This window comes from Phasianus colchicus, chromosome 5 (assembly GCF_987193195.1).
Source record: "Phasianus colchicus chromosome 5, bPhaCol1.hap1.1, whole genome shotgun sequence".
NCBI lineage: Eukaryota > Metazoa > Chordata > Aves > Galliformes > Phasianidae > Phasianus > Phasianus colchicus.
The window spans coordinates 13,574,995-13,588,660 of NC_143440.1; the positions used below are offsets into that span (position 1 = coordinate 13,574,995).

Here is a 13,666-nt window from a genome sequence, read left to right on the forward strand (position 1 = left end):
TCCGTCATAAGGAAGTCTAGTTACAAACTCCAGCTGTGAATTATTCTCAGTCAGGACACCGGCACATTTTCCAGCTATCGTAAGTAAAATGAAAGAATGGTTAAGCTGATACCACATGAGCTAGGGTTGTATGTAAAGAAAGTGCATTCAACACAATTCTATAGAGGAAGAAAATATGCAACAAGTTTTATTCAGCTTAAGTCCACCAGCACAAAGATTACAGGAAATAGAAAGTGCATTAATAAAAGCTAGTATTTACTAAAAAGAAAATATATTATTGATTCAAAATATTTTACAGTTGAATGATGCAATAACTTATTCTGGGCACCTACTGATTAAGAGAAAGATCAAGAAAATGGCTGCTTCACAAGTAAATCTAACTTCCCAGTTAAAGTCTGGGAGTTTAGTAGAGATCACTGAGTCCAGCAGTCTTCCTTGCTTTCTGCATTAATGCCCTCAGCTGGAACTGCTTGCGAGACAGAAGGCGTACATGCTGCAAAGAAATAATAAGAAGAGCTGGCTGATAAAAATGGTAACTCTATAGCAATCCAAGCTTTGAAAGGATGACCCAAATGAGATGTCTGTTTTGGGGAATATTAAATGTGTTGGTTCATTAAATGGCTTTTTCTTGGCTTAGAATGACTTGCTACCATATACAATTACTATAGTGTATTTTTTATAATTTTAATAATCAGATCCTCACATTCCTATCAGAGAAGTCATATGTATTCTAAGGTGAATGAAAGACAAATACAATTCCCATAGTATCATTTCTTTTAACAGAAGCTAAACAGAATTAGCAAGCTACATAAGAATAAAATATCTCTCTACTTAGGACACTGCCCACTGAATGTTTAAAGCAAAGCTGAGGTGGTAATATGGTGGAATCTCACCTGTTAGAAAGGGAAGTGACTGGCAACTCGTTACCACTCTTAGCCAGGGGCCCAAGTTAGTGTGTTACACTTCGACACACTAACCTTTTCAGATCCAATGGCTACACCACTAATTACGACATTTTATGAAGTTCTAGTCTCCATGTTACGTGTTCTTAATAAATTCAAAAGTTCAAAATAGAAATAGATATGAAAGAAAACTCTAAGCATTAAGAAAAACAAAGAAAAGGAATAAGTCATCTAAGTTCTCTCCTAAAGGTGCAAAAGGTGAGGGCTTCTCAAGAACAGCTCTTCTTTTTCTTCTATGAGCCTAACACTCCACTGCCTGCTGCAAGAATGGCATCAAGAGACTGCAAGTGGAAAGCTGACAGTTCTCTAGTCACCTTTAAAATTGGTTTCTCCACAGTCAGTAGCCCAGACCAAAGGAAAGTGTATATTGACACTAACAGTAAATAACCTCTATATATCTATAATGCTTTTAAATTAGCCCATCCTAATCCTGATATTCTTCTTTTGAGACTTATGTTTCAACTTATATGTACTTACTGTATTTCTTCAGCAAGGACATCATTAACATCAAAAAGCTGAACATAAGAGTTCAAAGTACTTACACACATTCAAAGTGCACATATTAAAAATCTCAAGAAGCCTACCTTTAAAAAGACATCTAGATCTATCACTCCACGCCTCAGTGCTTCCCCAAGATAAAAGATGGTGTCTTCAATTGCATTTTCCTCCGCATATAAGTTCAGGATCTGCTTGTAAAGTGGTGCCGTAGGAATGATAACTTCATCTATGTCGTTATTTTCTGACTGACTTTCCATTTTCTCTAAGGCAGAACTGAGCTCCTCATCTTTCTTTTTGAGAAGTTCAATGTTCTTGTCAACTTCAGCCTAAAAACATTTAAGATGTTTATTTCTTAACTCTCAAGAGCTGCATACCTGCTTCTGTCAAGATGACTTCAAAAATATGACGTTTTAGAAATACTACTTAATTTTTTTACTTCTATATTCACCTTCATCATGACTTTTGTAAAAGAATGAGCTAACAACTTACAGATTTGAGATTCTACCATCAAAAAAGTAAATGCTCTTTTAGATTATAATGCTAATCTATTACCATTTACAATTTTGGAGAAGGCATATTAGCAGTCTGAGTATTTTGAAGATACTACATAAGGAAGAATGATGGTTTAAACTAACTGAAGTAACAAAAGCAAAGCAAAAAAAAAAAAAGGTTTCCTTTGGAGGTGTATGCTTTGGAGCAACTTCCTACTTAAATCTGCTGATGGTGGATCATACAAACCAAATTGTATTGACTGGAAATGAACAAAACATCCTGGTTTTACCACCAACAGTAACTACAGTTAACCTACATCTGTATGAGAAGCGCTTGTTTTCAAATTTGCTTCTTTATACCTTCCACAACCACAGCTAACAAACTGGAAAAGACTCTTGTCCACATACTACTCCAAGCCATAAAGAAGTCCTGACTGATTTAGTCACGTCTTATATGGAAGGCAGCTCGTGCATTCTTGCCTTTTTATCACGTCACCAGTTCTATTATGTCCCTCTTTTCCCCAATTCCATGCTGCATTTACTGTGGTCACATCACAGGTTTATATAACGACACAATGGTATTTCCTGTTCTGTTCCTCATTCATACTTGCAAATAGTCACTTCAAAAAAAAAACAACAACAGAATTTGAACATTAAGCTGATTGTTTCAGAAACTGGTCATCAGTCCCAAAATCTTACCCCAAGCAGTAATGCAAGGACTTCTACAGGAAGTAGAAGTTAGGCCCTCATGAAAAAACCCTGCAGCCATTTCTGAGCACGAGGAGTAGGAAAGACTCTTGTTTGGAAAACATGTGAAGTTACGAAGGAAGCTGTGACTAAAATCAGTGTGTCTGCACTATGACATTGAAATGTTCTCCAGCACTACTGTCACACTCTATTAGCTAGAAACTGACAAAGTGAATAAGTACTCCTATATCACTTATCATCTGGGGGAAAAAAGCACTGATGTTGTTCTTCTGCAACTAACAACAATTTTTAAGACACAAGACAATGCATCTTAGGATCACTGGGATTTCCATCTTTCACCTGTCTAAACACACGCACCTCAATTTGCAAAGAAAATACACACTTTAAAAGCAATACACTCACGCTGCTATAGATCAGTGTTTCAACTCAGCTTACCACTTCTTGATCCAGACGAGTTACCATCTCTTCCAGTTTCTGGTGTCCTTTCTTCAGGTCCTCTTCTGTGCGCTTCAAGGCATTGAGTTCAGCTTGAGCACGATCCATTTCTTCTTTCATCCTCCATCTCAGTTTATCACTGACTGCTGAAATAAGGGAAGCTCTAATGGTGTCTTCACTAATAGTTCCATCTCTACTGGGTCCTGCGCAAGAAAATTCACCAGCACACAATTAACTCTCAATTCTGCACCAGCTTCAATACAAAGCCAGTTTGGAAAGAGCACTGTACACAAAACTTCAAGACCACACACCTCAGAGAATCCTTATAACATCCAAGGAATTTTTTGGATCTCCACTGCTGAACAGAACAAGATGCATAAATCCATCTCTTTTTCCTATGCCTTTTACTTTATTCCTATATGCTTTCCAGTATTCAAAACTTACATAAAGCCATGTATTTGGGAAAATAAATCTATGCAACGGACAGAAGAGCATGAGAAAATAGTACATTAGCCTACTAATACATCAATTTCTTCCAAAACTAAGAAAGCATTGGATGTTGACAATTACTAGTGTTACTGCTTCTCACATACAAGTTGCACCAGCACGTGTATAATTTTTAAAAGCTAAAACGAACTCCTACTGAGAAAAAAAGGGTCCGAATAAACAAACTACTGCAAAGTTAGGCTTGTGAAAATGCAAATGGCACAAGAGTTGATCTGTTCTACAAGTCTGGCTTAAGCAGTTCAACCTGCTGCCAGTCAACATGACCATTTTTAGCATTTGGTCAAGTATCAGAATCAGCAGCAGAACCTGCATACAAACTCAAGAATTTAGCACCACTACTTGTTACGGAAAGGAGAAAACAACAGCATTTTGTGCACTGACAAGTAAAACTTAAATCAAGTCAGACTTAAACCATGAGGGACAAAGAGTTCATTCACAGTTTAGCACTGTAACTGTAAGGCAGCCAACTGTAAACATATATCTTCCTAATCCAAACAAAAGGTCTGATTTCTCTTTAAGAACAGCATCAGCATGATTTCAGCTACTGTTTGATTTATCCAATGAATTATTCTCTATTATGCCAGAACCAGCAATCAATTCTACTTTTTTTTTTTCCTCCTCCCCAGTCTCTCTCACTCTTGGATATTTTATGCAAAGTTCATTTCAACACTAAAGCAGGACAGAAAAAAAGTCACAACAGAACTAATGGCTGAAGTTCACATGCAAGTGCCAAGAGACAAGAAAAAGGTCTTTGCACATGGATCATCAGTTAGATTTTATATATCTAACTAAAGAGCATGAACCCTTAGCATTTTCTGCCACTTCCATAATTAGTGCAGCTTGGAGAAGACTTTATGGCAGAGAGCCAGTAAATCCAGAGAGCACTGAAACCCTTAACCTTTACCAGGCAGAGTCTGGTTTCAGAACTGACCTTACAGAAGCGGACTCATAGCTGAATTAGATCATTAGTGGCACACAACTGAACTGAACGAGCAAAAAAAACTATTTGAAAAACTGTCTATAATTAAAAAAAAATGAAGCAAGTCTGAATATTTTTGTCCAACTCAAAATAAGCTCACTAAAGGAACCACTCCAGCACCATTTATACAACTTTGCAAGTTGTAGTTCCCTGTAAGCTCCCAATAAACTAGTATGGTAAACCATAGTCCAACAAGAGTGGAAAAAAAAAATCTGAATAGAAAAGAAACATTTGCAGTTTCAAGGAAAATAAGTTTACTGTAAATACATTGGATGACTATAGAGACATCTCCACATTTCATCTGGTGTGAGATAAACCATACGTAGCAGGTGCATGGCTCTTACCTAGCTGCATCTGGTGAATCTGTCTCGTGTTAAATCACTACTAAAAATCTGGCATTACAACATGGTACCAGATGACCTAACTCAGGACTTCTGAAGTATTCTGTAATACCTGGCATATACTCCACCCCTCTTCATCTTCACTGAGAATGAAAAGGAAGAAAATAAATGAAATGTGATGTAATTTTAAATTAACTCTTTACCACACAAAACCAAAACAGGATCTGTTTTCAGAGAGACACTCTGTGGAAAGCCACAGAGTTCCCTAGAAAGGTTCCCAATACTTTTTTGCATGTCTGACAATGAGAGCCAGCATGGACTATCAATCCTCAAGGACCCAACGACCCCACAACAGTGAGCACTTGGCTTTCTTGTAGATGGTGTGGTAGCCACAACTCATGTCAGAATGGAAATGACAGCTGAAATGACTTTCAGAGAACACTTTTGTAATACAGAAGTCTGAAAGAACGTGGACATGAGGGATGGGATCAGAGACAAAAAATAAGAATGATCATTCCTTGTAGTTTCCAAATTCTGTAACACAACAATTCCTCGAGTATTATTAAGAGTAAAACTGAAGCATCTGCCTTCCTTTGCCAATCTGTGATTGTGCTTTGTTCCCAAGGCAAACTAAAGCTTCAAAAGGGAAGAGCATACATAAATTACTGGGAGTTCACACATGAAATTACAAACCTATAGATACTCTCTTAGATTACAGAGTAAGAGATTATAAACCACCTGATATTCTGAATAAAGACACAACTGTCTTCATCCTTACCAAGCAGCTGTTTCAAAAGGACTGTCCAATTGCAAAGTTATGCACCATCTTCCTGCTAGAGAATACTTTCCAGTGGTTCCCTATCCATTACACATACCCATACTACAAATGAGACAGAGCAGAAACAGTGCTAGTGCATTTTGCTAGCACAGGATGACTGAGAAGCAGAATAGAAAAAATGAATCAATACTCTTGGTTTCGTTGCTGACAGGAGGTAAGAAGGAAGTAAAACAAGGAGCAACAGCAAAGAGGCAGAAAACAACAGATTCAGGTAAAAGGCCTACCAAATATGCATTGGAAACCTCAGCTTCAGGACTTTCAAAATAAATAAAGTATAAATAATGAGTAAATAAAGCAAGTCTCATAGACAATTAAGTGAAGACAGAAGCATTTTTAAAAAGCAAGACAACAAGAGCAGTACAGACAATCAAAAGTCACCAACAGTTTAAGGGTAAGGGGAAAAAACCCTTTGGTTGCTTTTATAAACTGTTTTTCAACATATTCATAGAGCAGACAGTGCACTGCACACAATCAGGAATTTTATAGGTTCCTGAGTGAAAAAAATACAAAGCAAAGAACATAAAAAGTGTCTTCTTCTAGGTAACATCATCTTCCCCATTAAAAAAAAAAAAATCAATATTTTGGAAGGCTGGATTTAAGAACAATAAATTCCTTTTCTCACTGTTGCTCTTTACGTATCAATTGCAGTGGGAAGCTTTGCTTTGATGAAATAGTTACTCACCAACAGTAGTCACAGGGGGCTGAGAAGGATAGTATGGAACATTAGTGGTAGGTGGGAATGGAACACCAGCTGGATAAGGATAGCTCGGGAAGCTGCTTTGACAAAGAAATACAGGCTGAAGTTATTTAATTACTAATAAAACTTGATCCATGTCACCATGTTAAATCTTTATTCATATCACGTTTAAACTACAGGCTGAATTACACTCTTTTCCTGTCCACATTAACATCTTTCACAACTTGTAGTTCTGATATAATGTAAGATGATATCATTTTAACTGAAGCCCTACCTAGTTATTTGCTGGTCAAGCATGTAGATCATTCCAAATTCTCAACAGGCTGCCCTTCAATATCTAAACTGCCCTTATAAAACCCAGAAGTACCCAAACTAAATTGTTTTAACTACAGACTGACAAAACATTCAATCCTAACAATTTTCAACATTGTACAAAAATTTAACAGGAGACTTGGATTGAAGTGCTTCACGTAGAAGAAAACACACTCCATGCAGAATACACTAGGAGCACTTTAAATAGGTATACTTAGGAGGAAAATGTCTGCCACGTGAGCGTGGCATGACCTCTCTCTTTCACTTCTTAAAGCATGCTCCCAGTGCTTACAGTTTCTTTGCTTTTCAATACCAAAATGTTATGTACTACAGCAACTCCTTATACTATCCTAACAGAATCAGGATGTTAGGATGCCCATAATTAAAAAAAAAAAAAAAGGGTACAAACTAGAAAACAGGCATCATTTATTTGTTAAGAAAGAATGTTATTTGCTAAGGAAGAATGTTAATAGTGAATGGCAGAGCTGATGCACAAGCTGCTCCTCTAATTTCCAAAGAACACTGCAGAAAGCAACAGTTTATTTCAAAAAATAATTGAAGTCACTACTACATTTCTGAGGAGATAATTCTGTTGTGATTCATTTTCAGTTTTTAATCTCTGTGAAACAAGACCTAGCACTGGCAAGAACAAAACACATCAAGGTTCATATTAATCCAATAACTGCTTTGTTCAATTATTTGAGTTGTTCATGACCTAACCAATCAATGCTGTTAAGAAAAAAACAACTTTTAGGAATATGTATCTTTCTACAGCACATAAGCAGAACTACTTCATAAAACTAATTATGTAAGTGAATCAAGAGAACATGCAGGAATTAGGTAATCATTTTTCAAAAAATAACTATCACCCAGGTGTATCATAACTGAAGTAAGCAACACTAAAAAAATGAAAACTTCCCAAACTTTCTCTTGGCCATTAACAAAGAGTTCAGTCCTCTCTTCTACATAAACAGCTATTATGATAATTATGTGATAAACACCAAGACCCGAATCCATGGTAAAAAAAACAACAAAAAAAAAAGGAACAGAAAGAAGACTAGATTCTGCTCAGTGAAGCCATCCATTATGTCAATGATGATGAGAAGTGCTTAAAGTGACTCTTACCTTGGGTTTGTAGTGCTTCCTGGTGGATAGGGAGATATTCCTGGCACGCCAGGCACGTAGGAAGCTAAATAAAATAATTATTTTATGTATTTCTGCTTTTCAGAATTTTACCATATACAAAGATCACACTAGTGAGAAGCATTATGCTGTGATACTATGCTTTTCAAAATACTGAACAATATTTACGAAGATATTAATTTAAAAGAGCAGTACCTGTACCTGAGTAAAGTATGTTTGCTTAAGAAAAATTATCTGCAGGAAGGGAACTCAAAAAGGAGGCATGTAAAAACAGTCACATCTGTGATCTTTTAAGTAATAGCTGAGAAAAATAAGATAACCTTCCCAATGAGCCATTGTTCTCTACTCTGCTCATTAAATAACAAGCATATAATTCAAGCAGCTTCAGAATAGACAAGGATAACAGTCAATTAACTGTTCAACAATCCAATATTATTGATTTCTTCCATCTAGAAATTATGCTTCTAAAGAACTTTTATCAACAAACATGCCTTAGCAATTTTATGGTTTTTCTTAGAAAGCTGACAATTCTATTATAAAAATTACATTTTCAGTGTATTTATTGCTGATTAATAGTAATTTTAGGAACGTTACATCAAATTCAGGTGTTTTTTTTTCCCCTCTTTCTTATTTTTGTCTCCCTAGCTATTTTCACCCTGTAAAACTTCAAATGATTCACGATTTTTATTTCTCAAGTTGCATCTAGAACTTAAAACAAACTGTCTATAAAATAGATTTTTTAAAAAGACTACTCTAGTAAAACTAAGTAGCTATTAATCATGTGAAAATCCAGAAAAACTGTTTGTAAAGTTACTTCCAATAGACTAGCCTTCAGTGACTACAAAAGAACAAAGCAGTGATATTTCAATCGATGATCCTCCCCTTCCTTAAAGCATGATACAGGTTGCAGTCCCCACCAAAACTATACTTGTAGTGACACCTGCTGTTCTTGGAAAACTCAACAGCTTGTTCACTGAATCACCTGGTGCTCTTACAACAGGTAGGCTAACACCAGACTAGCCATAAGGCCCCAGGCACTTACCTTTAGCCAATTATCTCTAATGGTCCCCTTTAGTTACCCCTCTTTGGTCCCACTTGGTTATTTGTTTATGGCTCTCCCTCACCAATACAAGCATGAATGTTGCCTCTCAATTCCACACAAATTCTTCCAGTAGTTCAAGTACAGCACAAGTGAATTACTTGTGAATATCCATCAATGTAGAAAGCCATTTTAGAATGATATTTATCAATGAATGAGGCAGAAAGTCTTTGGTATGCATTCTGGAGTGTATTTGTATAAACCAGCAACCCAGAGCACTTACTGGTTGGTGGGCCAGTTGCCTGGTATGGTGGGTAGCTGGCTGAAACAGTGGGTCGAGAAAAGACTGGAGGTTCCTCAGCAAACACCACAATCATAACTTGAATCAGTTCCAGCAGGTCTGACTGGGGCTGCAAGGATACACACATCATAAGTTGGTGCCATCTGCTAACAGCTGGTTTAGCTGACTGTAACAACAAAATGGGACTATTCCACACGCACACATATACATGTATTTACTACTATTTATACTGCACAAATGCTGAACGACCACTCACGTTTATTAGATTTATTCCTCCTAATCACTTTTGATAGAACTAAGCTTCTTCTACAGTTACAGCCCTGTCAACACATTTTATCTTTTTTGAAAGTCCACATTTTAGTCAAAATGTCTGAGGCCTGCACTGCTAGATTTCGTTATTAATAAAGAAAACAGATGCATACACTCAAAGCCCCAGCAAAGTCTACCTGAAGCAGTCATACAGCACTTCACTTTAATCTGAGATTAATTTCAGCCCAGAGATGCTTCAAAGAATTTATAGTTTACCTTCAGTAAACATTCTTGTCTCACAGTAAATATTCTTATCTTCAGATCAGCCCCCTACTAGGTAAGGAAGCCTATGCTGCACTGTTCAGTCAGATGGGCTGTCACTAAAGGCACAATTAACCAGACAACAAAACCCACAACATCCTGAATGTTAAGATATTAAAAACAACAAGCAGTTGTTTCAAAGGAAAAAAAAATCTGGATTAATATCTCAGAAAAAGAGAGCTATGTTTCTTGTTACAGATGGTACAACTATCTGAAAAAAAAAAAAAAATTAGAAGAGTAATTTAACAAACTGGAGTTTCCTATACTTACGTATTTCCACTCATGCAGGTAAGGAAGGTATATCTTTCCATTAGCATCAACATGCTTCCCAGTTTTTATTGTCATTGAGCTAGTGGGTTTAACAAAACAGATTGGGGGGTTGAAAGGGTAGGTGTCCAGCAGCCACAAGCAAATGGGAATATTGTATATGTTACCTAGAAAGATGATTTGAAAGATTTTAGGAGTCCTGTCCTTTTATATTCAGATGTTTAAAACATACATAAAGTACTGAAAAGAGTACTGAAATATAAACAGAAATTAAAGAGCTGCACAAGCACAGAGCAGCAGTGATATGCACTACAATTTGGTTCCACAGCAAAACCAGGAAAGATATTTAAAATATTACACCGCAGATAAGTAAAGGTTTTCACAAAAACAGTGATCACTGAAGCAGTGTAACTGAAGCATTATGAATATAAGCAGCTTTTCATGTGCTTCTGTAGAATAAATAACAACATAACAGTGACTAGATTAAAAACAAAAGCATACCTCTGTAAGGCACAGGAATGGTTCCACTGAGGCTCATCAACTCTCTAGACGAACCATCGTTAAAAACTGAAAGGGAGCAGACAGCGTTTTGAAAACAAACCTATTTGCTATGTTAATCTCTGTTCAAATGATAGCCCATCTACTTGTTAACGTACATTTTCAGAAGTCATGTGTGAACACATGTACATATATACACACAGTTACACACTATATGTATATCACCACAGCTTAAGAAGTTCTGCTCTTGCACATCTCACTGGTAAATGGTTGCCTATAATCAGATAACTTCTTATGAATAACATATTTCTGAGAAATGGTTTACTAATTATCATCAAGCTACCTTTACTGCAAATAAAACTGCTTCCTTCTTTACTGCTGAAGTAGCACATGAATTTTCTCATTTCACTGTACCAACCAGCTGCAATTGGCTCTATGCTCAAATCTTCCAAGGCAGCTTTGGAAGAGGCAGGTAACAGAAATGAGCTTCTTGCTACAGCTCAATGCTATTCTTCATTCTTAATCTTAATTCAAACTCGCATACTTTAAAGCATTGTCGCAACTGTTCATTTTTATTGAAGTATTTACATTAATTTACAATACTTTTAAAACAGATAGAACTGTAGACATATTTTTTGCATCACAGCAAATCTGAACTTGTAAGATATCAGCAATCTCCAGGGCATTCAGTGATAGGATTTCTGAGTGACCAAATAAAAGCTAAAGAGGTGGAAAAACATACCACCTCCTGGCACCTTTCTGTACTACTGAGTGAGTCTATTTCAGAAAGTAAGTGTCAGTTCCAGGGAAGTAGTGACATCAAAGATCAAAAAGAATAACTTCAAATTCTAAATTTTAATTAGCTTTAATTCCCTACTCTCCACAAAAACTACCATATATATCTCATATGAGTACAATTTGACAAAAAATTTGCTCAAAGTCCTTACCATATGAATCCATAACAGGTTTGAGGTCCTTGTACTGAGAAATGACGCTGTTTGTCTCCTGTATAGTTAGGTCTCTGTACTTATACTGGAAAACAAAGGAGAAAGGAAGTCATTAGAGCCTAAAGATCCAGTGTAAATTGCTTTTTGTTTCACGGAATTGCCTCTGTTTATGGAAGTTATAGATGGGCATTCTTCTGCACACTTACTTTTGAGTGAGATTCTTTTTTACATCATCAAACCAAACACTCCATTGACACCTTTAACAAGGCTTTAGGATGCTTTTATTCTTAAATAAGAGTCCATAGATCAAGTGTCTTGGGGAAAGCTATCACATTTCATTCGTATTCTGCCATAATCAACATTGCATTTTAAGCAAAGGCAAGTGTTGGGACACAGCATTTATCAGGAGTTAACTACCAGCATCATGCAAGCCACGAATTAGAAGAGGCCATACTACAAACACTGGTTTCATCCCCTTGCTTTCATCTCAGCACAGACCTGAAGTCTCAGAACTATGACCCACAGACAAGAGGAAATGCGCTCGGCTGGCAGAGAGCTGTTTCACCACATGATGTGGATCTTCATCCTTGTGGCCTTTCTTCTTGCTAATTACCACTAAAAACTAACAATTAAGCCCCTTGCCCACAATCTCAATGCATTTCCAAAGAAGGCAACCATCAGGAGGATCAAGGAAGGGATACTGTCTAGTCCACCAGCCACTGTAGGAAGACAAAGGACCCTGTACACTGTGATGCTTGATGCCCAACACTGCATGCACTGCAAACAATGAATTCCAACACTCTCCAAGAGAGAGCACTGCACTGTGGCTGAGGAATATTAGATCATTACAAGACAATGTTTTTCTGGGTTCATTTAGTTAGTAATTGAGGATAAGAAATGTTAAAACCTCTTTGGAAAGGGCAATATCCTGGTGACTTGTATAAAGATAACTACAGTTGGCTCATTTGAATACAAACTTTTCTTCCTCCTGAAACCTCAGACAGCAAACATACCTTCCCCATTTTACCTATCAGGTAACAGAGCAGAGAGATGAAGCTCTCCAGATGAACGCTGATGCCTGTGTTCCCTCAGAGTAAGGCTTGGCCTTTTGCTATTTCACATACTGAGGGATTCCTATAGGAAGTACCATCAAGCTTCCCTCAATAGAACAGAGCACATAACTACTCTTGGAAAATGAAAGCAAGTGGTGAAACAGTAACTTCGTTTTTCATCAGGTGAAAAAATTCCCTGCACTTTTCACTGAGCTGACGGGAAGCCAGATGCCACTTGTGGTTTAAGAAGGGCACGGGGTGCAGTGGGAAAAGATTCACTGCACTGCCTTACCTCCTTGTCTCCCCTCCCCACGGCATGTCGCACCTCAGCCACTCCTTTAGGGAAGCCGGGTGAGTACAAAGACGCGCATCTGCTTACACCGCGTTAGCGTTCGGCACTCACTGTCCGGCCGACGACAGAAGGACCCCGTGCAGGACAGGACCTCCAACCGCGAGCAGACCTCAGCCTGCCACTGCTCGTTTTTAGGCGGTACAAACAATGCGACTGAACGTTAAGAAAGCAAACGCCCCCAAACCGAAGCCACGGCTCCTCGCAGCTACCCGGCCACAGGGATTTTCCTTTCAATCCGCTGGACAAGGCGCGGTTTCCAGCTGACTACGAGCGCACCGCAACTGCACGGCTCGCACCGACTCAATGACCAGCAGCCATTTACCTCGCTGCGAGTTTTGTTTCCTCGAACGTCACCGATCAGAAAACAACACCCCTCCCGCCGCCCCGCCGCAGCCCGTGCCCGCACTCCGCCTCCCGGCCGCGTCCGGCGGAGAGGGAAGGGCCTCTCGGGGTGCCAGGCCGCCGCCTACCTTGGCGAGCATTTTCTTCAGCTGGCTCTCGGAGAACGCCATGGCGGCAGCTGCCGCCCGCCCCCCCAACGCAGGCAGCGCCGCGCGCCCGCTTCCGGCCGGCACTGACGGCACTTCCGGGCGGGAACAGCGCCGCCTGGCGCACAGCACGGCTCGCATGAGGCAGCGCCCCCCGCTGGAAGCGAGGCGAAGTGCCGGCTGCTGCCGCCAGCGCCTTGGGTTACTTCCGAAGGAACGGTACGCGCACGTTTCTTCTCAA

At 38.6% G+C, this 13,666-nt stretch overlaps 1 protein-coding gene across 2 annotated transcripts; it reads right to left on the reverse strand.

Moving 5' to 3' along the window:
- Positions 1–234: 234 nt before the first annotated feature.
- TSG101 (tumor susceptibility 101) lies at positions 235–13,532 on the reverse strand. 2 transcript variants are annotated; one of them, XM_090140552.1, is made up of 10 exons: positions 13,408–13,532; positions 11,534–11,618; positions 10,590–10,655; positions 10,092–10,255; positions 9,234–9,360; positions 7,894–7,957; positions 6,442–6,533; positions 3,095–3,297; positions 1,547–1,786; positions 235–493 (listed from the first exon to the last, which is right to left on the reverse strand). In XM_090140552.1, the coding sequence occupies exons 1-10, from the start codon at positions 13,447–13,449 to the stop codon at positions 404–406; spliced, it is 1,173 nt and encodes a 390-aa protein (XP_089996678.1). In that variant the 5' UTR covers positions 13,450–13,532; the 3' UTR covers positions 235–403. The 2 variants fall into 2 exon arrangements, with proteins under 2 accessions (XP_089996678.1, XP_089996677.1); XM_090140551.1 differs by having other exon boundaries at positions 6,442–6,536.
- Positions 13,533–13,666: the final 134 nt, after the last annotated feature.

Excerpts from the sequence above, each read along its gene's own strand:
- TSG101 (XM_090140551.1), bottom strand. The coding sequence starts at position 13,449 with ATGGCGTTCTCCGAGAGCCAGCTGAAGAAAATGCTCGCCAAG. Across the intron at positions 6,537-7,893 it reads GGAAGCACTACAAACCCAAG|CAGCTTCCCGAGCTATCCTT; the intron begins GTAAGAGTCACT and ends TCTTTGTCAAAG. Across the intron at positions 3,298-6,441 it reads GCCCCCTGTGACTACTGTTG|GACCCAGTAGAGATGGAACT; the intron begins GTGAGTAACTAT and ends TTTCTTGCGCAG.